This window comes from Globicephala melas, chromosome 1 (assembly GCF_963455315.2).
Source record: "Globicephala melas chromosome 1, mGloMel1.2, whole genome shotgun sequence".
NCBI lineage: Eukaryota > Metazoa > Chordata > Mammalia > Artiodactyla > Delphinidae > Globicephala > Globicephala melas.
The window spans coordinates 121,253,543-121,277,205 of NC_083314.1; the positions used below are offsets into that span (position 1 = coordinate 121,253,543).

General features: G+C 41.6%; 1 protein-coding gene across 1 annotated transcript in view; it reads right to left on the reverse strand.

The window, feature by feature from the left end:
• Window positions 1-1,646: 1,646 nt before the first annotated feature.
• Window positions 1,647-23,663, reverse strand: part of ST6GALNAC3 (ST6 N-acetylgalactosaminide alpha-2,6-sialyltransferase 3) — a 766,015-nt gene continuing 743,998 nt past the window's right edge. The window contains exon 4 of the mRNA XM_060304140.2: window positions 1,647-1,781. Coding sequence (XP_060160123.1) covers window positions 1,718-1,781 — 64 coding nt within the window. The 3' untranslated portion in view covers window positions 1,647-1,717. The remainder of the gene's footprint in view (window positions 1,782-23,663) is intronic.

A 23,663-nucleotide genomic window follows, 5' to 3' on the forward strand; every position in this document is an offset into this window, starting at 1 on the left:
GTCTCCCATACCAGACTTCACGTAGAGATATGTAATGAATACATGCTAAATGGATATTTGAATTTGGGCAAGGACCAGATCACGGAAGTCATGAGCATGTGAGAGACGTGATTGGAATTTTATTTTTGATAGATTACCACAGTCTTGGGAATTGGAGGGAGGGCTGATTCCGAGGGGCTAAAAATGAAGGCAGGGCGAGCAATAGAAGGGTATTACAATAGAGAAATTATCTTGCAGATCACTTTATACTTAAAGTAAAATCTCTTCTGGTAAATTCCTTAAAAATAGTTATTATTTTAAAAAACTGGAGGTTGGCAAATATGACCCAACTTTATCCCATACATATTATATATTGTCAACCCAAAACCTCATAGGTATTTCTTTAATATGATATGATAGTATAGTAAATAATATTGCCCTCTCCTGTGGTTCCCCTTTGATCCCCAGTCCATCTCTCCTCTTTCTCTCCTCTTCATCAGCAAACTTCTGGAGAAAATGTCATCTGCTTCCTCAACTCAACTGTATCTTAAACAATGGCAAAATATGCTTTCCTAAAATTTCTCACATGTTGTAAATGGTTCATTGTGTTGATAGCTCTTGGGCTTCTAATATATGTTTTTTCTCTTTTTGCCCCAGCCTCATCCCCACTCAACAATTGATCTACTATACCGAACTGCTTTTAAAATGTTAAAAGTCCCTTCGCTTCTCCTCAGTCTACATAGAACAATGTCATTGCCATTCACTTCCCAAGCTTCAAGCTAAGCAGTGCCTCTGACTTGCAAATCAGTGTTCCCTAGCTTCCATTTCTTTCAAATGAATGTACCAGGGATACCTCTAACTCAATATATCCACATGCGAATGCATCATCTCCACCTCCTCGTAAAGCCTTTTCTTCTCCTGCATCCTTTATCTCCGTTAATGGAATCATCATATACTCAATTAACCAAGGTGTAAACCTCAGAGTAATTCTTAACTCCTCTTTCCCTGTCTTATACACTCTTCCAGATTCCATTAATCACCAAGTCTGATGAACACTCTCCATAAAATAACTTCTATATTGTGATGTAATGAGCAGAATTGTCCAAAAGTGATGCTGGAAGCTCACTCTCATTATTTGAACAGAGAACTAGCTAGATCTAGGATTTTTCTTCTCCCAAAGGGAGGGGCTGCACCCAAGCTCCACTTCCCATGGGTCAAGAAGTTTCTTCCTTTCAACAGGGTCAATCTCATCATCTCATGGGCCCAAACTTTCTAGGTTTTGAAGAACAAGCACTCCTGGTCAATTCCCAAACTGCTAGCACCTCAAATTCAGATAGTCTTGTACTAGGCAGCCTGTGTATTCCTGCAATGGCTAGGCTGTTTTCTCAAGCTTGTCCTACAAAGAGACAGACCTATAGCTAAGTGGGGGGCATCTCTCCACTGGAATGTAGACCCAAAATGCATGTCCAGCAAGCTTAGGCCCCAGCATGCACTCTGTGAAATAATGCTAAGATCTAGAGACCCTCACCTTTTCCTGACTTTTGGATCCAGATTGTACATTATCCTTTTCCCTAAAAAAACATATTGCTAAACCCTTGCCATATGGCCTTGTAAAATACATCCCAAACCATTGTACATAACAGGAGATAAGCGACTGAGAGACCCACCTGGCTTATCACAGTTTCTCTACTCCTAAAGCAACATCTTTTGTTAAAATCCTCATTACCGCTCAAGTACATCACTGCTTCCGGACGGAGCTCCTGCCTTGGGTCTTGCTCCTTCTCATGTTAACCTTCACACACCTGAGGGTAAATTTAAAATGAAAATCTCATCACTTACTCCTTCTTTTAAATCGTTCAGTAGCCACATAGGGCCTATAATGGTGGCTTTTTTTTAAAGGAAAAAAATTCTTTCAGACTCCCAGTGTTGACTTAAATTATTTATCATAATATTAACAAAATCTATAAACATGTAAGACTAGATATAACAACTCCTTTATCTCATAGATGATGTACAAATTAAATCCAAAAATAAATACACAATTAAATATAAACAAAACTGTAAAACTTATACAATTCTAATTAACAATATTAATTTAATGTGAAAGATTAATAGTAAAAAGATAAAGCTAAATCTTTCTATATTTTTATGTTCTATTTTTAATCTGTATCTTAAATTTAAAAATACTCTTTTTAAAGAGGGCAATACCATTTATTTAACAATGTTGTCCATAATGGTATTAAGTAACCTCACAGTTTTGTTTACTATTTTAGGATATTCAGACCACCTACTTATCCTAATTCTGCCTAGATTATTCTGTGGAATAATCATCAAATGCCAATTTTAATGAGCTGTCTCTTGATCCTATGAGGCTATCTTGGTAACTTGAAGATAAGTTATTATTATGACACACAAATTTGCATTAAATGATTACCTAATCCAATTATTACTGGACTTGTGAATCGGAAAATAACACCTGAAGTCATTTTTTGGTTCTTGTAGTTGTTAAAGAAATGTTCATGGCTGCAACACCGAGCTAGTGAAAAAATGTCAGTAAATATTGGAAGTGATTCATTCAGACCATTATGAAATGACTCAACCATAAATCAAGTTCTCTATCATTGTTTCCATTTTGTCTGAAATTTGGAAAAAAGTCTATTCAAACTAAAACAAAACCTCCTTTGTACAGTGCCCCATGATGTTATTTGGCCTTTATTTGGCATAAACAAAGTATTTACTTAATAAATGTCTCTGATCATTTGTTATAAACCAGAAATGCTTGAAGGGGCCATCATTCCTCTTGCAATGTTGTCTTCATGATCTCACATTGGTCTCGATTTATTGTCTAACTTAAACAAATATCATATTCTAGGAAAGTGTGTTTTATTTCACTTGTCAATGAGAAAGAAACTTTTTTTTGTAATAACTGATAAAATAATTCAGCATAAATACAATGAATTCAGTGTAGGACAATTGTCATTTTGCCATTAGGGTGTGTTGCTATAACCCCATACAATCAAATACACTTACTAACACATTAAAAGTTAAAAACTGTCACTTTAGGTCAGGGTTGCAAACTGGAAGTGCCATGTTTGTTTGAACTGCACAGAGTTATTTCTTTTAACATCAGATTTGAATACTTTTTAAAACAAGGCATGTAGTCTCTAATATACCGTGGACCCTTCTACTCTTGATTGTTTATAGCCAGCATGATCACTTATTTGCAAAATGGAATCAATTAAGTGTTCAACTCCCATATTGGATCAAGTTGACAGTGTAACCATGGACAATAAATACAGTGGTAATCAAAATGATTCAGAATACATCTGTATTCATTTTAGGGCTTTAGTTTGTTTGCTTCTGTTTTGTTCAGATTCTCATCTAAATGGGGGGGGAAAAGAAAGCTTTTCTGGGAGAACATTTGCCTCTCAAGAGTGTGCCCTCACTTCCTCCACCCCAAGGGTCTGTGGACTCCAGTTTGAGAAATACTGGCCTATAGGCCACTTATAGACCAAATTCGCTAAGTGGGTGTTCATTCCATTTTAGTGCCATCTTAATTGTTCAGCAGAACTTCCCTCCTCTCCTATCATATACTCTATCTTCCAGCCACATCAGTTGTTTCTCTCTCAGACTTTCTGTGAATGATAATGTCTTGATACAGGTACACATTTTCTTCCTTCTGCCTCGAGTGGCCGTTCCACATTATTAGATGACAAACTCCCATTCATCCCTCAAGACTTTTTGTGATCCAGTTAAAGTGTCATCTCCTTGGTGAAGGGTTTTCAAACTCCCCATGGCTGAGTCAGTTTCTTCCTGCTCTATATTCCCCACAGTACTGTTTTAAAAATCATGTCATGTAGCACTGATTCCTTGACATTGTAAATGAGCTCCTTGTGAGTTACTCACTAAGTCTTTTACTCCATAAGATATGGGGAGCTGCATCATCACCATTCTTCTAAGAACCAGAAATATTACAGAATTTTTCCAGAACAAATACAGATGATAAGAATAAATGAAGGAAAAGGGTAAATATCAAACTATAAAAAAGGCTGGGATGAAGAGATCCATGACTCTTCCAAACACAAGGAAAGAGCATACAGTTTGGAGTTATGAGCCTCGAGTTTAATTCTCCATTTTTGGAAAATTATCTACCATTGTCTTTTCAAATATTGCTCCCATCTCATGCTCTCTCTCCTCTCTTTATGGAAATCTGGTTTAAACGTGGGTTAGACATTCTCACAGTATTTTCTATGTATTTTACCTTTTCTATATTCTATATTTTGTTTCTTTGTGCTACATTCTGTACAATGTCTTCTGACCTGTCCTCCAGTTCACCAATTCTCTCTTCACCTGGATTTAATGTAGTTTAAATACAACTCAGTTTTTAATTTGTTATTATAATTTGAGTTTTAAAGGTTGTACTTGGTTCTTCTTCAGGTCTGGCATGTAACTTCTTATAGTTTCATATTACTTGTAGATAATTTATAGCATGCTTTTTATTTCTTTAAACATGGCAAGCAAAATGTATTATTTTATTGTTTATGTCTGATATTTCAAGCATGTCAATTTCTTGTGAGTAGAGAAGATATTCTTGTTGACTTATGTCTCCTTGCTGTCTAGTTATATTTCTGTACTTGACATTATATTTCAAAAAATTGGAGGCCTAGGATAATGACAGTTTTCTGCAAGAGGATTTTTATTGGCCTCTGCCAATAAACCTGGGCTGTAAGTCTAGCAAGAGTTTATTTCTGGTTCACCCTTGAGACTGTAGCCCTTTGGAGTCCCACCTTAATGTGGAGGGATTGTCAGACTCCAGATGGGGCAGGTCCTGAGGAGCGATTTTTCCTCTCCTTTCAATGCTACCAGAAACACAGCTTGGTTTTGCAGCTATTTCTTCCAAATAGTCAAGTGTACTCAGGCCAAAGCACCTTTGGATGCTAGACTTCCTTCTCTGGATCCTCAGCAACTCCTAGACTATGGCCTTGTCATTCTTGGGTTTTGTTAGTTTTTATGTGCTTTTAAGAAATGCTTTTTATATTTCATCTCTCCTTTTTGCTGTCTTCAGATAGAGGGTTAATTAAAATTACCTAGTTGCCATCATTAGAATAAATTTCTATGTAGTGGTGTCACTACTAAATTTCTCTGTGCCTTACATTTGATCATTTCTAACACCTAGAACAGTGCAGGGCACAGGATTTAGTGCTCAACTAGTGTTTGCTGTTGGGCCTGTAGAACAAGGGTAGCAACATTAACTTAAAAAGCTGAATTAAGGGAAAAAATGAGAATACGCATATAAAAACACAAATTCAAGGTGTAGTTGGATGAGTCTAGAGAGGTTCAGTGACCTGTCCATGGTCCCAAAGCCAAGTGTGTGAAGAGGCAGAAGTGGAAACCAGAATTCCTGATTCCCACTCCAAGGTTCTATGAAAAATGATGCTCTAATGAATGACTGTGTTGTGGTCTTAGAAAAGCAAATCTTCCTGGGCGTGATGCAGCTCATTGCTAATGGCCTCCTGTCAGGACAGAACTGTCTCAGAGCAACATGACTGCTTCCCAGGATCTCTCTGGTTGCACATAAATTGATCATCTCAACTCACAGTCTGGTGATACTGATTGCATGCACAATCCAGTGAAGCAACAAACCAGATAAATGGAACATGCATAGCACTGTTACAAAAGGGAAAAAAAGGACAAGAACCTGGGAGAAAGGCAGTCTTTCTCTGATCACAGTCTCTGTCTTTAAATTGAGCCTAGATCTGTGTTGAAACTGGTTGGGACGAATCCGTGGAATGTGATAACAGGTGTTTTGTTGTAGCTTGAAACTTTAATTTCTTCATCTTGCACTTTGCACACTAAGCGTGGCTTAGTTAACATCCACTCAGTTCAGTTTGCCTCAGAAAGTCTTTACAGAGGACATGGAGCGTGTACTGTGCTAGGGGACCAGGGGTCCAGAATATTAGTAAAACACACACAACCTTCCTTCAAAGAGACCGTAGTGGGTGTAGACAGACACAGGACTACAATTATTATATCTCAAAGTACCTTGCTCTTGGTGTCCCTAAAGAATTACTTGTTTGGAGTCTGAATGTGTGGGCATTGCTACAGGTGGGTTTCTCCAACAGTTTTGGTCATAGATCACGTTAGATCTTTAATCCACTGAAGGTTTACACCAGAGTAAACACTAATCTCTGTATTAGGTGTACATGGGACTCAAACATGGCTGACTACAGACTCACTTCAGATTTCTAATAGCACATGTGTTTCCTCTAGCTGTGAATCCTGCAGTTGTGAGTCCATTCTATTTCCCTGGACCTGAATTTCTCCAACTGCCAGAAGGAAAGAATGTTCTTAGGAAAATTCAGCCCTAAAGAGAAGCTGGAGACTCGGCAAATCTTCTCAGAAATCTGTTTCTCACCAAATTATTCATTCACTTTTACAAATTCAAAAGCTGGTATACATTTCAGGGGAAAAAAAGGGAGAAATGTGATCCGATAAGTTTCCAGGCTTCCTAGATTTGGGGTACTAATTCACTCTGAATTGGTCCAGCCTTCACCATCTAATATTTCCATGCATCTCTAAAGGGTATAAAGAATAGACAGTTTCTGGATACACCGGTCAGGTAAGGATAGGGAACGTGTGTGAGAGAGTGTGTGCAGTGTGTGTGTGTGCGTGTGCGTGTGTGTGTGTGTGTTGTTAGGTTTGCAGGAAAGACAGTGGGTATAAAACCTACTTTGAAAAAAGTAATGCATATCCAAAGTGGATCTGGCATTTGACACTGAGCAGGATGAATTTCCTGCACAGTATTTGATATAAATGGGAAAAGGGAAGGAGGGGAATGATGCTGTGTCAGCATACGGATTGCAAATGCAGTAAAAATGGTATGCGAAACAACAAAGAGGAAATGGGAAACAGTTTAAAACACTCTGAGGAGAAAAAGAGAAAGCAGGGACTGTTGTTTGAGTGGACAAAAATAAATGTGAATCAGAAAAGGAAGGAAAGAGGGGAGGCGGATGGAAAGAAGAAGACAGAGAAAGGGGAGAGTGGGGGAGGAATTTAGAAAGCATAGAAGCTAGTCCATTCCTTAAAGCACTGTGAAAATATGAAGTTCATGTCCATTGAGGACCCTCCCCTCTGCCTTTCTTCTGAGAGCTTTACCTTCTGTGTCCACATCCTTCATTTACTTTGTCACCCCTTCCCTTCTAGGATATTTAGTTTTCCTATCAAGAAGGAAAAAGTTTTCATTGACTCCAGTTGAAGTGTTAACACGAATTTCTGTTTTATGGAGAACATGGTGAAATAAATTGCTAATAGTAGAAATGTGAGATCCATAGTAGAGACATGTTTTGGAAGGAGGGTCTTCCTGGGAAACTTCAGACACACCTACCAGATAATCAACAAGGATCCCACACCAAGGGCAGTTATGAAATTACAGAAAAAAAAAACAAGATTTTGAAGAGCTGGAGAGAAATACTAACAGACAAGCTATGAGAAATTAGTATAATTAATGGAATATTCATTCATGGAGGTATATGGAGAGTAATCTTTAACAAGCATTATAATGACCAGAGCAGGCAAGAGAGGAAACAAGTATTGATTACTCACCAGGTGCCATGTATGTTGCCATCTGTTTTTTTTTTTAATGTATTTATTTATTTATTGGTTGTGTTGGGTCTTCATTGCTGCACGCGGGGTCTGTCTCTAGTTGCGGCAAGTGGGGGCTACTCTTCATTGCAGTATGCGGGCTTCTCATTGCGGTGGCTTCTCTTGTTGCAGAGCACGGGGTCTAGGTGCACGGGCTCGGTAGTTGCGGCTCACGGGCTCTAGAGCGCAGGCTCAGTAGTTGTGGTGCATGGGCTTCGTTGCTCCACGGCATGTGGGACCTTCCCCGAACAGGGCTTGAACCCATGTCCCCTGCATTGGCAGCCGGATTCTTAACCACGGCACCACCAGGGAAGTCCCTTGCCATCTGTTTTTAAATAGTTTGTCTCAATTCTAACAATAGCCATATGAGGTACCTCCTACTACACCTATTTTACAGATGGGAAAATTAAGGCCTGGAAAGATTTAGAAAGTTGCTTAAAGTAAAACTGACAACTAATAGCTACCAAGATAATTAAAAACAGCTATCATTTATTGACAGCTTCCAATGTGCCAGGCACTGGCCTAAGCACTTTTCAAATAATATCCACCTTAATCTTCATAATAATCTTTTGAAACAAGTATTAATTCCCCCAGTTACAGGAGAAGGAAAGATCACACAACCAGTAAGTGGTGAGGATTGACTTTAACCCAGGTCTGTCTGACCGGGGACCTCACATGTGGCTTTCATGGTGGACCCCCCAAAGAAGTTCTAACAGAGTGATCCCCCTGGGGGCGTGCTTTCCTTGTGGTCGCTAATTCTCAGACCCAGTTCTTGATAGTGTTCTCTTCTGTCCTCCTTTAACTCTCTATCCAATGCTCCTACACCCTGACCTTAATCCCTCTCCCCACAAGAAAGAAAGAAAAAGATGTGCTTTGCTGTAGGCACTGTTCTGTTCTTATCGAATCTTGAAAACAACTCTGCAAAGTAGATGTTATTATCTCTGTTTTACAGATGAGGAAACTGAGGCTTGGGTGGTTCAGATAACTTGCCCAAGGTCACACAGTTAGAAAGTGATGGATTTGGAATTTTAAATTAAATCCAGCTGGCTCTGAAGACTGTGTCCTTCCACTTCCCTGCAGGACCCCTCGATCCACGTTCTGGGGAGTAATCCTGTGCTCACAGTGGGGCAGGGGATTAGAATTCTGAACAAAGTGCTTTCTAATCATTTTACTGTCAGAGGGCCTCCACTTTACTTAGTACCAAACTCCAATTTTTCCACTGTGAAAAAAAGCCTGTGCAAAATAGAAAAAGTGCTTTCATTCCAGAGAGAACCCTAGGAATAAAATACCAAAAAGGAATCTGGAAAGAAAAGCAGTGGGGGAGATAGCTAATACCACTAGTTTCATTCTCATAAGGGAAAAAGAGACATTTTAGAAAAGATCTATTGTGAGAACTTGAAAACAAGAAGTAGTGTCAGAGGTGCTGTGGTGTCAGGCCCGTGGAGGAAGTAGCCACTAGAATAGTAACCTTGATTGCAAGCCGGTGTTAATTAGGCTTGTGGGACCCGCGAGCAAAGAAGATTGAGCTCTTGCCATCAGTTCCCACATGAAGGTTTTGTAATACGAAAAAATTATTTAATTTTCCTTTCACGTTGTCCTTTTGAATGCTCACATTAATACAATTATTTTCAGTGGACACATCAGCAGCAAGAAATATAAAATACCAATAGCAAGCATTTTTTTAAATGCCCACAAAAAGCAGCTAGGAAACTGACACCTGATTGCCAGCACATTTTATAGCCTTGCTCTTTATCGTGGACCAGGGGTGATTTTTCTTCCGGAGAATTTACAAGTTTTCATATGCATCATGCTGAAGATAGCCAGGGTCCAGTACAAGGCAAGTGACTGCTCCGTGCTTGGTAGAGAAGAAACACAAAAGCAAAGAGGAGTGGTTAGAACACTCAGGGAGAGAGACAGATCCTGCCTTTCCAGTTCTTAATATTCTTTAAAGTTATTTGTTTAATGTCTGTCTTTCCCAGTAAACTGAAACCATGGGGTTGGGGCATATCAATCAGTCTCTGTGTAAGGCATAGTGTAGGGGTTAAGAATTTAGCTCTGGAGCTAGGATTACTGTGTCCACATCCCAGCTTCACTTGCGTTAGCTTTGTAACCTTGGGAAAGCCCAGTTTCCTGAGCCATATAGCAAGTAATACCTACCTCACAGGGCTATTAGAAAAACTATACGATTTAATATTTGTTATAATATGACTGGTGCCTATATAAACTAGACGAACTTTTGCTGCTATAATTATTCTTCACAGATGCCATCCCCACTACCTAGCTAGTACAGTGCTTTCATAGAATAGTTCTTTTTTTTTTTTTTAAAGAATGAATGGATAAATAAAACAATTTTTTTTCTTTTTGGAAAAAAACAATTATTTTCTTAAGAGAACTGGAAGTCCACATTTGCCAAACTACCTTTACTTTGTTCCAAATGCTGGAATAAAGTCAAAAATCAGGAAAAATGCCCAAAGTGGTTCACTATGTTTTGTTTACGTAGTCACACTCCTAACGATTCTAATAATATACATGACTTCCGTTTCATGATTGCTTACAAAGCAGTCATATCTGCGAAAAGGCAGTTCACATCCACCCTTGAATATATTCTGGTTCTTAGTGATCACGTTTTAACTTTACCTCCAAATGTAATCAACATTGACCCACTGGGAATTCTGTAGAACAAAGAGCTTCCCTTTATAGAACTACCTTTAAGGCCAATTTATTATTCTTATTGTGAATTTTAATGCCTTTATCCTTTTTCTCTTTCCCTCTTTCCTTAAAGTTACATTCCAAAACACCTGTTAGGGAGGTTGTATCTGACCAAGGAATGAATACTTCTTCTCTGATGGTAGTTAGTACAGAAGGCTGAGTTGAGACCAGTGTTTACGTAAGGAAATGACACCATCATTTAGCGATGCCTATCGTCTTAGATGAGGCTGACAAATTTGGAACACTCTGGTACTTCTCCGCTCTCTTGGGATGGGCTCTAACAGCCCTCAAGGGCCTTAATAATCTTTGCTAGGTGATTTTGTATTCAATGGACAGTCTTTTAAAGACTTCTCTTCTCCTGCATTGAGATATCGTGAAGAGATGAAACAACAGTGTCCAGAGGTGCTGCATGATGTTTGCAATCTCTTTGGATTCTAAACAACATAAACATTCTCAGTTATCAGCAATGTCACCTCCATTGTGTGTATTCTGGGGCTGGGACTTCTTGCTTTTTCAAAGGGTGCTGTCAAATAGCCTACAACAGGAAAAACTTTGAAAAGTAAGGCCTGCCAATAATGAAATAATAATTCTGAAAAGTCAGGAATAGCATACAATATGAAGGCCTGGGTACAACCTCTTGTCACTCACGTAAGAGAATAGGGTTCATTTCAGTATTTCAATGATTATCAACTTAGTATTTGTCTCCTTTACTATTTATCTTGAATTATGGAAGTTAAACTTCCAATGTGTCCTTTATTCATTTTTTTTTAATTAAAATTTTTGTTTTGAAATGATTGCAGACACATGCAGTTATAAAAACTAATACAGAGAGACCCTGTGTATCTTTTACCCAGTTTCTCCCAAAGAGCAACTTTTAAATCTGTGGCACAATGTCATAACCAGGATACTGATATTGATACAGTCAAGACAGAGAGCCCACAAAGACGCCACACTTTCTTGTTTCAGCCACACCCTCTTCCTCCACTCTCTTTCTTCTCTAGCCCCCAGTAATCGCTAATCTGCTCTCCCTTTCTAAAATTTTCTTATTTAAAGAACATTGTGGGGCTTCCCTGGTGGCGCAGTGGTTGCGAGTCCGCCTGCCGATGCAGGGGACACGGGTTCGTGCCCCGGTCCGGGAGGATCCCACATGCCGCGGAGCGGCTGGGCCCGTGAGCCATGGCCGCTGAGCCTGCGCGTCCGGAGCCTGTGCTCTGCAACGGGAGAGGCCACAACAGTGAGAGGCCCGCGTACCGAAAAAAAAAAAAAGAACATTGTGTAACAAGAATCATACAGTATATCCTTTATTTTTATCTTTAAGAGAAAGAATGCCTTAAAAGCTAAAATTAAGGTCCTTGGCTGATGCTGCTACTCACTAATGCTGTGACCTCAGAAAGTCATCTAATCTCATATGTAAAGTGAGTTAGGTCTGATGAGTTCAAAGGTGCTTTCTAATTCAAAATTGTTATAATTTCAAGGCTCTAGTGCTATCAGATTGGAAGTGACACAATAGGAGGGCAGAGCTGAGGCTTTGGGAACAAGGAAGGCCACTCTCCAGGCTTCTCTCTGAGGATGTTTCTAGCAATGTTTGCATCTTTTCTAGTAGCGGGTCACTACTGGATACTCTCCTGCTGTGTAAAAATCTCCCTTCATTTCCAGCTGTAGGAAACAGTAGAATATTCAGAGATTTTTCTCCCTGCCCTTGTGTTAAGTAGAGTTATAGAGGCTTCTTTGAAATGTACCTCAATAGGAAAGGTATAAAATTCTTAGTTGAAACTCCGCCTCCTCTTATTCTTCCTGAATCCTATAGAAAGGACACTGGGGTGAGCATTATACAGGGACACCTCCTTATAATGAGGAGTTCACAGGCTAAGCAGACTTCAGGGCTGAAGCTGTTGGGAGGGTAGGCTGTTTGATGGCTCTTGCTCCAAATACAAGTTCTTATGGTATCAGGGCCAGTTTCATAGTCTGACCTGTCACACAGGGGCTTATGCCCAGAAGTGGTGTGTCTTTGTCACTGTCCTGAAATTCTTAATAATTTTATTTTTTACCTTATATTTTATACATAAAGTACAATGGGATAATGGAGTAGGTGTATGAGCAGAGGAGGTACAGGCAACATGCATGCTCACTCTTATTCTTTGTCACCCCATTTGCATATAGCCTTTCCAGTGCCCCAGGGGCACAGAATTCTGGTGGATTCACAAGGTGGGAACTCACTGAGACTTAAAGGTAGTATAAGGTAACTGTGGTGTGTCTATAACTCAGTGCCGACAGCCCCAAGTGGCCATGCTTTCTATTCTAACCAGAACTTCCTCTGCATGTGGGAAGAAGGCAGTGATTTCTAAGAAACGTGTATAACCAAGAAAGATGATCAGATCCTTTCTCACTTGTGTTGCTTCTTTGGAACATATGTTGAAAATGATGACTAAAGAGAAGGTTCCTGTAATTCTTATTTCTTTGGGTACTTCCTCACTCATCAGTAAGTCAAAGGTGAAGTGTATGTGTACCAAGAAGTGACATAAACACAGTTGGATTAATTTTGTGTAGAGTTCCCACTATTCTGGAAAGAATAAAACCCATATGTATGAGCTACAAAATATGAATTGTGTAGTGTTGGTGATTTTATCTATCAGTTAAATGCTCTGATATTTGTATTTAAAACAGACATTGCACAATATAAATATAAACAGTAAAATTCATCATAATAATTTCAAATTTTAATTTCTTTTTTACTTAGAACATTAAATAGAAAAGAAACTCCATGATGAGTTGAGAGACCACAGAAGAAAGGAAAAGCTTATATTTTAGTAGCTTTAACGACACTTTCCCCTGTTTTGTATAAGGAGCCCAACAATTTCACTTTGCATGGGGCTCACAAATGATGCAGCCAGCCCTAGAGGGTATGATGGTCCTGAGATGCTGAGCACAGGCAAATAGGGAAATTCTCCTTAGATGCACTGGTTGAATACTTTGGTTTAAAGAAAGCAAAACCAAGTTGGCTAACTTAATCAAAAACATTTTTGTTTTCTTTTGTTTTGTTTGGGAAGGATGCAGGGTATTCACAGCACTGAAAAAAACAGCTGATAAAACAGTTCAGAACAGGAAGAAATCAGAAACTTCCAGGGATCCAAGTTCAGGAACCAAAGGACAATCTTATGGGTATTGCAGCTGGGGTGGATCTGTTCCAACTGGCTGTCTATGCCTGTGCGGCTCCACTCTGCAGTGTCGGTCCGGAGGGGGAGCTGGATGGGTCCACCTTGGCTTGCCACATGGCTAGAGGAGAGCAGGTCTCCTTGACTGACAGTACTCCAAGATTGCATACCACAGGGAAGGAGTCATTCCCTAGTTTGAAACTGGGGAGCTGTGACGCAGGAACGGAGAATGCAAGCTTAGTGGAAAACCAACAAATGCCCATTACATAAGAGAGACATTCTGAAAAGGGTGCTGAATATCTGTACCACCAGAATATGTGAATGATTATTCATCCTGACTTTAATAATCATGTAGCTTCTACGGGTCCACATATCTATATATAACAAACCTCACAGGATTATTTTTATTTATTCCTTCATTTTTCATGCAAAAAATATGTATTGGGAGACTACTAAAATCTCTGTGTTAAATATTGGTGATACAGGGACTTTCCTGGTGGTCCAGTGGTTAAGACTTCACGCTTCCACTGCAAGGGGCACAGGTTCGATCCCTGATCGGGGAACTAGGATTCTTCATGTTGAGCAGCACGGCCAAAATATATATATATATATATATATTGGTGATACAGTTATATGAAAGACAGATATAAAACCCACCTCCATGGATCTTATAACCTAGGAAGAATAGGATGACAGCTAAAAGATTATTAGAGATTATGGAATAATAATGAACATGTATTTTACATTACACCAACATCTGCAAATATATACACAAAGGATGCACAGGTGGGTTCTGATACTGATGTCCCCGTTCTTCCCTCTGAGTAGCTGATGGAAAGCTACAGCCAGTGTCTGCAAAAGCACAGTCTTATTCATTTTTCAAACATCTCTTTATTAGGCTCCACCTGTCTGGGATGGGGAACTCTTCTTTCAGATTCTATGGATCCTTTTCTATATCCTACATCGTGGTTGAGAGAATGGGCTTTTGAAACCCAATTGTCTGTATTTAAAGTTGGCTCACCCTCCTCATAGCTGTGTAAGCTTGAGCATATTACGTAATCTTCCTGTTCCCTTCTGTGAAATGGAAATAATTCCCATACCTACCTCGGTAGGTGCTTAATAAATGGTAAGCTATTACCACTACCACTGCCACTAACTGAGTCTACCTTGTGATGTCACCTTTACTGATCACATTCACTAAGCTCTAAGGAACTCTAAACCCTCCCGCTTTCTCTCCATTGTCTAGATTTACAGTGCAGTTCATTTTCTGCAATGATGGAAATGTTCTACATCTGCGCTGACGTAAGAGTAGCCTTTAGTCACACACGGTTCTTGATCTTTCAAAATGTGGCTAGTGTGAATGAGGAATTGAATCTTTAATTTTATGTCATCTTAATTAGTTAAAATTTAAATTTTAATATTCATTTGTACCATATTGGACAGTACAAGTCTCAAGAAAGGAGTTTGACTGGATAAAGGACAACATAGAATCTTCAAGTTACAGGCAATGGGATTTCTCTGATAGGAATGTAGCTGAATTGGATGAGAGGAGAGGGTTAAAAAGTTATCTTCTTCCTCTCTTTTTCTTGCTTCTCTTTTCCTCCCTTTTATTCTTCCTTCCATCTCATATAGCATTGACCGTAGGCGATCCCCTCAGTTCTCAACCTCATCATCATGTGAGGAGTCAATGGTGGGCCTCAAGGGGAAGGTGGGAGGGAGGTCTGCCTCTAGCCTTGAGTTTAGACTGAAAGGTGAAAGCCTTCTTGCAGGTCTCACACATACCAGCTCAGTTCACCAGGGTAAGACCTGAAAGAAAAGTGGAGCAAAAGCCTAGCTATTGACAAGGAGTTTGCATTTTTCTGAGGCTTCTGTTAGGACTCTAGCCATTAGAAGCTTAGCTGGGGGTCAGAATTCAGGCACTTCAGTTCTTTGCTATAAAACTTTAGAAAGAACTATCAGCTTTTAAAATTCCCTATTTAGAGCCCAGCTCTTAGCTCCTTTTACGTACAATCTTTAGAAATAATATTACCAAGTTTTCTTCCTCCAAAAGACTGCAAAATGCTGGCCACCTGATTCTTGTTAAGATGATACATGAAGATAATGGCAAAAAATGTGCACTTTTGTCCTCAGCACTCCCTTGAAGGTGATTGATGTGTTCCTTCCACGGCTGGAGGCTTCCGCTCTGCCCTGAAAAGAATGAGAATTGCAGCAGAAATGCAGAGAGGAAACGGTCAAGTGGGGTTTTTTTTTCTGGCTTTCATTATAGGCTATTGGAGCCCACAGTAGAAACAAGTTTTGAAAGGAGAAACTTGGGTTAGAAGAGATACATTAAGAAAGGAGAGGGGCTTCCCTGTTGGCGCAGCGGTTGAGAGTCCACCTGCCGATGCAAGGGACACGAGTTTGTGCCCCGGTCCGGGAGGATCCCACATGTTGCGGAGCGGCTGGGCCCGTGAGCCATGGCCGCTGAGCCTGCGCGTCCAGAGCCTGTGCTCCACAACGGGAGAGGCCACAACGGTGAGAGGCCCGCATACCGCAACAAAAAAAAAAAAAGAAAGGAGAGGCTCTGAGAATCACAAAGACAGCCCTCAAGCATGCAGGACCTAAAGATTATGCCAGAATGTCATACTGGCAAGGGAAACAAAAAGATCAGATGATCTTGCCTCCAGGGCCTTGAAATGATATCAAAGCTAAGCTAAGATGCTAAGCATTTAGCATTTGAGACCTGAAGAAAAGTAGAGAGTGGGATGGGGCATGGGCTTAGAGAAGGAGCAGCGGCAGGGGTCACACCCAAGGGAACCACAGGGAAGGGCAAGGAGTGAGCAACAGAAGGTTACTGAGCCCTGATACAGTGGGGCCTTGTGGAAGCCAGAGCAGCCCTGCAGACCCTCCACTCAGCATTCTGGGAGGCACTGTCCATCATCTGAGTGAGGAATCCATGTAAACCCTTCGTGTTGTCTTTGATGCCTGGTGGGGCCCTTTTAGTTACGGCTTCCAGCACACCTGTTGTTAGCGGGTTGTCCACCAGAAGAAGTGAGGCTTTGCTCAGCCCCATCTGAGCTGCCCCAAGTGGACATTCCTCCATTTTTCAATCCTTCTGGGACACACATAAGCTCCCTTAATTAAATGATGAAAATGTTTGATGCTGATAGACATGTTGGCAGTGGGTAAGGGAACATGGGTGGGTTGCACAGTAGAGAAACCCACCCTAGCTATGTAGGGAGCACTTCACTGTCTTACTTTGCTTAGAGCTGCAGCTCTGTCTTTATAATCTGGATGCTTTAGGCCCTCTTCCTATGTTTTGTCTTCCCAGTTATGCTATATTGTAGGAGACTTTGTTTTGAACTTTTTTGGTAGAAAAGCACGTTTCTGATCTTCTCCCTTTTGGACAGAAACACCGGCTCCATGTATTAGTATTAGACATTCACCTCTGGTTGCAGTAATCAAGAGAATATTTCCAACTTGCAGTACCAATAGTGATCATCTTGACTGCATATTCAATTCCATTTACTTAATTTCTCCACGCATGTTTTGAGTGCCAACTCTAAATCAAGCATCAGGCTGCTTACAGGTGACACAAAGTTGAGTAAGACATGGTTTCTGGTGCTTATCATCTAGATATGGCTGAGATCTGTGTACCTTCTTAAAGATGATGCTATTCATCTAATACATGCCTATGGTGGGGCGGGGCAACTGGTAGACAGGGAAACATTCCAATAAGTTGTGGGACTCGAGGGACATTGTTCCAGCTAATGATTAAGAACTCTCCAGACAATAGGGGCTTCTTAGACAATGGGTGAATTTCCAGGATGTCCGGCCCCCTTCCGAGAAGGAGGAGATAAACAAAATAGGTGTCTGTCAAAGACCAATCAGGCAGCTGGGGAGAAGGAGGGAGATAAACAAAATGTAAAAAAGGTGTCTGTCAAAGACCAATCAGGCAGCTGGGGACAAGTTCCCTCTCTGGTCCGAGCCTAAGCTGGGACCAATCAGCAGGAGAACACAACCAAATCTATAATTTACATACGGGGAAGTGGGAACCTATAAAACTGACATATTCGCGCCCAAAAGGGGTCCTTCTTCGACCTCCTGCGTGAGGACCAAGGAACCCCGGTGCACCGGCCTTCAATAAACCTCTTGCGTTTTGCATCGACTTCCGACTCTTGTTGTTTCCTGGGCGAGTCGAAACTCCTAGGAGACCGCGCAGGTCTAACAAAGTGAGTTTGGTTTTTTTGTTTGTTTGTGTTTTATGGCTGGAAACTATTCCTGACTCACCGGATAGTGACTCATGTGGCTCTACCTACACACTTTCTCTTTTTGCCAGTTCTTAACTTGGTCACTCAAATGTCTCAGCCCTGGAACCCTTTCCCACTCTCATGGTTCCCTCTCCCCTGGCTCTGGGGTAGGCTGCTGTGTGCTCCTATCTGAATTCTTATTGGCTCGGTCGTTTCCATTTAGCTCTTAGAGACAGCTGCTTGAGCGTGGCTGAGTGGTAGCTGGAGGCTGTCCACCTCCATTTGGCTTTTGATAATAATTTAAGTTTTGTTTCTTCCATTTGTTTCCCATTCTGGATCGAAAATAATGGAAATTTGTCTGCTGAGTGGGATGGAAAGGCAGTAGGTGGGCGAGGCTGGGAGAACAGGACTGGGTGCCTCATTCCTGCCACCTGTTAGACTACACAATTCATTCTTTTCTCTTTTGTGCTTTGTCCCCACCATCTGCCAAGCTATATTAGTCAGGTCTCTTTGGTTACAAGTAACAGGGACTAACTTAACCTCACTTAAATAAAAGCGACATTTATTTTAAGTATACAGGGATCTTGCACAGAATCTAAGGACCAGTGGACTTCAGGAAGGATCTGGAATGAGTCTTTGGCTCTCTCTCTTTTTTGTCCCTTATCTCTGTGTCTCATGATTCCCTGGCTTTCTCCCTGTCTCTTTCGCTGTCTCTGTCTCCCTCTCTCTTTCTCTGTAGACCCTCTTCTCAGGGTTCTGGTCCATCAGGTGGAATGTGGCCACCCCACAGCACCCAAATTCATGTGTTATAGTTCCATTCAGTGGAAGAGACTGATCACTGCCGCTCAGTCCCAGGTCCACATCCACGTCGAAATGGTGGGCTTTGTTCTGGTGCTTACCCCTGGTCTAATCAGCCATGATGAGAGAGGTAGGGGCACGTAATATCAAGTTGATGGGAAGATGCACTTCCGTGGACCAAGAGACAATTCCCAAATAAGGGGAGACGGGAATATGGGCAAACTTAACAGGTATTCATATCCTCAGAGACATGCTGTATCATACACGTATTTCCCTGTAGATCCTTCCAGCTCATTATTTATATGCTTTTGCCATAAGGAAGAGATAATCACTGTAATTCTTCAAGGCTACCCACCCACGTCCAGGCCAGATTCGTAACAACTTGGTCTCTAAATTCATTGAAGATGCTGAGGTCTGTTAACATCTGAGTGGCTCTGCCTAATTAACTGTTGAGTATCCAAGGGCAACAATAAAGGAACTATCGATGTTTGGTTTTCTGGAGTCCTCAGTTTTCCTCCTACTCACGAAGAAAGGGGGGTAGAGTGTTATTTGGCAGGTCAGAGTACGGAGTTAAAGCCCCAGCTCTGCTGAGCATCCGTACAATAATGCAGTTATAACCTCAGTTTCCTCCTCTGTACCTCAATGTCCTCATCTTCAAGTAGTACAATAATGTCCCTCATTAACTAATTCAGGGATTTGTTAAATGCCTACTAAGTGCCAAGCACTGTGCTAGGCTTGTAACACAGAGGTACTTCCCTCATATATTTTCCAGTGTAATTTGAAGACCTACATTAAGAAGAAAAAAGGTACAGTATTTTAATTGTCATTATATATGTATATATATATATAAACACACACATATATACATTTTACAATTATCACAAAATAGACATCAAAAGGGAATTCCCTGATGCTCCAGTGGTTAGGACTCCAAGCTTTCGCTGCCGAAGCCCAGGTTTAATCCCTGGTTGGGGAACTAGGATTCCATAAACTGCATGGCACGGCCAAACAAACAAACAAACAAAAACCAAGAACAAAATAAACATCAGGGCTTCCCTGGTGGCGCAGTGGTTGAGGGTCCGCCTGCCGATACAGGGGACACGGGTTCGTGCCCCGGTCCGGGAAGATCCCACATGCCGCGGAGCGGCTGGGCCCGTGAGCCATGGCCGCTGAGCCTGCGCGTCCGGAGCCTGTGCTCCGCAACGGGAGAGGCCAGAACAGTGAGAGGCCCACGTACTGCAAAAAAAAAAAAAAAAAAAATACACATCAAAAGAATTGTAAAGAATAACAGGGTGAACACTTGTGTATTCATGATCAATTTAAGGAATAAAATATTCCCACGGCAGCTGAAGTCCTGTTAATCCCTTCCTGAATACATATTCCTCCTTTTCCCCTGAATTAACCACTTTCCTTAATTTAACATTTATCATTATCATACATTTCTTTATCTATTTATGTTACGAGTTGAACTGTGGTCACTCCCCCACCAAATATGTGTAAGTGCTAACCCCTGCCTCCCCCACACCCACGCCCTGGGAATGTGACCTTATTCGGAAATAGTCTTTGTAAATTATCAAGTTAAGAAGAGATTAGGGTGGGGCCCTGCTCCAACATGATTGGGTCCTGATAAAACGGGGAAATCTGGACACAGAGACAGACTTGCGCGCAGGGAGAATGCCACGTGAAGCTGAAGGCAGAGATGAGGATTATGCACCTACAGGCCAAGGAATACTGGCTTGCAGGAACAATCGGCCATCTGGCAAACGCCAGCAAATCCCCCGAAGCTGGGAGACAGGCACAGAGCAGATTGTCCCACACAGCCCTCAGAAGGAGCTAGAGTTTCCCTGGAGAAGTTTGAGATTTCTACTGAGAAACTTGGGAAAGAAAGCCTTTGACTGAGGAGCTCCTTAGCATGACGGCAGGGAGCCCTGGCAAATAGTGGGGGAACTACCCGCGAGGGATACTTTCCTTTTGAGGCTCAGGAAAGTGCAATTCAGGAGAACCTCCTGTTATACCAAATCACCTGGAAGCTTAAAAAAAAATACCTATCTCAGAACCTCTGGGGAGGGAGGATCCAGGAATCCAGTTGTTTTAAAATTTCCCCCGGGGTCATACCAATGTTCAGGCAAAATCAAGAGCATTGGTTAGAGGATATCATTCAGAAAGGCATTGAAGGCACACCTTGCATTTAATCTCAATGACAATAAAGTGCATTTGAATAGAAATTCACCATCTCACGGCTCCTATATTGTTGTTACAATGATTGATTAGTGGAAACAACAACCACAAATGGGCAGCTTTGAGGTGGGAAAGAGAGCAATGTTGTTTGAAATAAAATGCTTTGAGTTTTTCTCTTTGCTTGTGAAAACTTTGCAGAACATTGCAAACTTTGGCAAAACAGGGTTGGATTCTCACTCTATTTTATCTCCTGTAGCAATTCTAATTCCTAGCATCAAAATGCCCTCCTGCACCACCCTGGTTCACAGATCCCAAAGAGGTGGCATATTCCATCTCAGAAATTCAGTCTTCCTTGAACTTACATGTTTGCACTCTAAGGGCATTTAGAAGCAACTGCTTAGAAAAAGGCCTGCAGGGAGCCTGTCATAATGATGCGGTTTTAAAGAACTCCCCTGACCACTTGTGGGGAATCACTGACTACCTCCTGTGTTTTGTTTTCTTTCCTGACCTCCACGCTTTCTGCAGTCCTTCAGTTTGGTTTCCAAGGCAGAATTTACAGTGTAACGCAGACTGAAGAACAATTGCATTTTATCCCACAGTCTTGTTGGGTTTCAATTTCTCACTAGAAGAACCAAGTCATACTTTCACACAGTTTTCCCCAATATGTTCATTTTTATTTTGTTCCATGCCCTCCCTTAAGATGGAATGGAGCAAGGAGGCAGGTAAAAAGTGCAGATCTTTTTCTAAATGGGGAAGCAGGAATTCCAGCTGTGTGTGTGTGTGTGTGTGTGTGGACTTGAGTCCTTTGGGGTGTGGGAATAGGGAAGAAAATGGATCTTCTTCTATGGCTTCAAATAATGGCCAAACAGGAGCTCAGGCTTATCTCCCAGACCCCGCTTGGTTGCGCTTCATGATACTAACATCCCGTGGGTATCTTGATCTCTGATCTTCCTGTTCAGCTAATCATTTCACCTGGCAAGCAATTGTTTCATGTGGATAAAGGCGCATGTTTGGGATTTAGAGGCTATAATTGAAAGCCCCAGAAGTTTGCTTTTGAAGACTCATTTTTAACCAGAGGATGCCAATTGCCTTTTTTTTTTAAATTAATTAATTAATTTATTTATTTATTTTTGCGGTACGTGGGCCTCTCACTGTTGTGGCCTTTCCCGTTGCGGAGCACAGGCTCCGGATGCGCAGGCTCAGCGGCCATGGCTCACGGGCCCAGCCGCTCCACGGCATGTGGGATCTTCCCGGACTAGGACACGAACCCGTGTACCCTGCATAGGCAGGCGGACTCTCAACCACTGCGCCACCAGGGAAGCCCCAATTGCCTTTAGATCACGCTGCCTTTTATGTGAATTCAGTTGAGTGGGTTTTCTTTAAAAAGTAGACTTCGTGTTCTTCCCCCATCTGTTTCCAAATGTTTTATTCAATATTTGTTTCTCATCAAAATTCGGGTGTCATTTCCCACATCTTCACATACCAGAGGCTAGTTTGCTTTCCAATTAAATGCCCCTAGTTGGTGGTCCTCCGCCTCTCTGCACTACAATTGTTCATTTCTTCCCTTTCCATATCAGGCCTAAAAAGACGCCACAGGTGTTGTCATATTTAGCATATTTTTCTTTCAGCTCTGGATAAAGACAGTGGCTCTGCAGTGTCTGATATGAGTCTATGGGCTAAATCGATAATGAGCATGTCGAGACAAATAGACCAGCAATTGTTCTAGCCAGGCCAAAGGAGGCGAGCAAAATGCCAATTGCAGACCCAGTGGTGAGCCAGCTGCAGAGAGCAGAGGCAGTACTGGATTAATTAAATCGCAGGGGCTCAGCTTGCACCAGGAGCTAAAGTGGCTTTGGGAAAGGCATATGGCAACAATAAGCCAAAGTTAATCGCAAAGTCAGGCGTCCAATAAAGCACCATCTGCTTGAAAAGAAAAGCACGTTGGCCCCTGCATGGTGACATTTTTCCTGCTCCTGTCTAGCAGGGGTATGTGCAGGGTGGGGTTAGCAGGGCAACAAACCACAGCGCTGTGGCTGCCAGGGAAGCCGGAGAGCTCTGGCCCTTGTGTGCCTGGGGCCCCGGACCCACTGAGCACCTGCTCCAGGCAGCCAGCTGCGGACCTGATTACCGGCAGAGGCAAGGACAGCTCTGGTGCTTGTTCCCCACCCAGTCTTTCTCTCCCCCAGCCCCCCCATAAAACAGCCTCCACCATGCTCTCTAGTTTCCTACAAATTCCTCCGGCACTGCCTGTTATCAGTAATAGTCTGTGCACTCAAGTGCATGACCTCATTTATGGCGCTTTGGCAGAATGTCAGCGTCATGTTTTTCCCTCCACCTTTAATAATGGCATCCCATTTGGCCACTTGACTCTGTGTCTGTCATAATTGCCACAAAGGGCTTCTGTGTCCAGGAGTTTGTAACATTCCCACTCTCCTCCCTAAGAGACAAGAAGAGGCCAGAGGGTTATAGACTGTCAAAGGCTTACTGCCTTGCCTGGAATTTGTTTTTGTAGTTGTTATAGATGATGACCATGGTTTTAGCCTTGGGCTGTTCTCCTGCTTGAAATCCAATTGCATTTTCTGAGGGTTATTCCGGTTGAATTTTCTGAGGGATATTGGTGGGATATATACAAATGTCACTTAAGAAAATAGCTTCCCAAGTCACCTAAATTTGAGAAACACTGGGTTTTACAAAGATTTCTTATTGTACAATGTTTCTTCATTGTGCAGAGGCTCAATATTTTTAAGATGCTGATGTACCCTGTGAATGTAGACAGTAGATAGAGTTGGAAAAATTTCCCAATTTTTTTAGCCTCAGAACTCTACTTTGGAAGAGTATTTATGGGTTGAAATGTGTCTCCCCCAAATTCATATATTGAAGCATTGTCTTAATTTGGGCTGCTGTAACAAAAATACCATAGACTAGGTAGCATAACCAGGATTTATTTCTCACAGTTCTGGAGTCTGGAAAGTCTAAG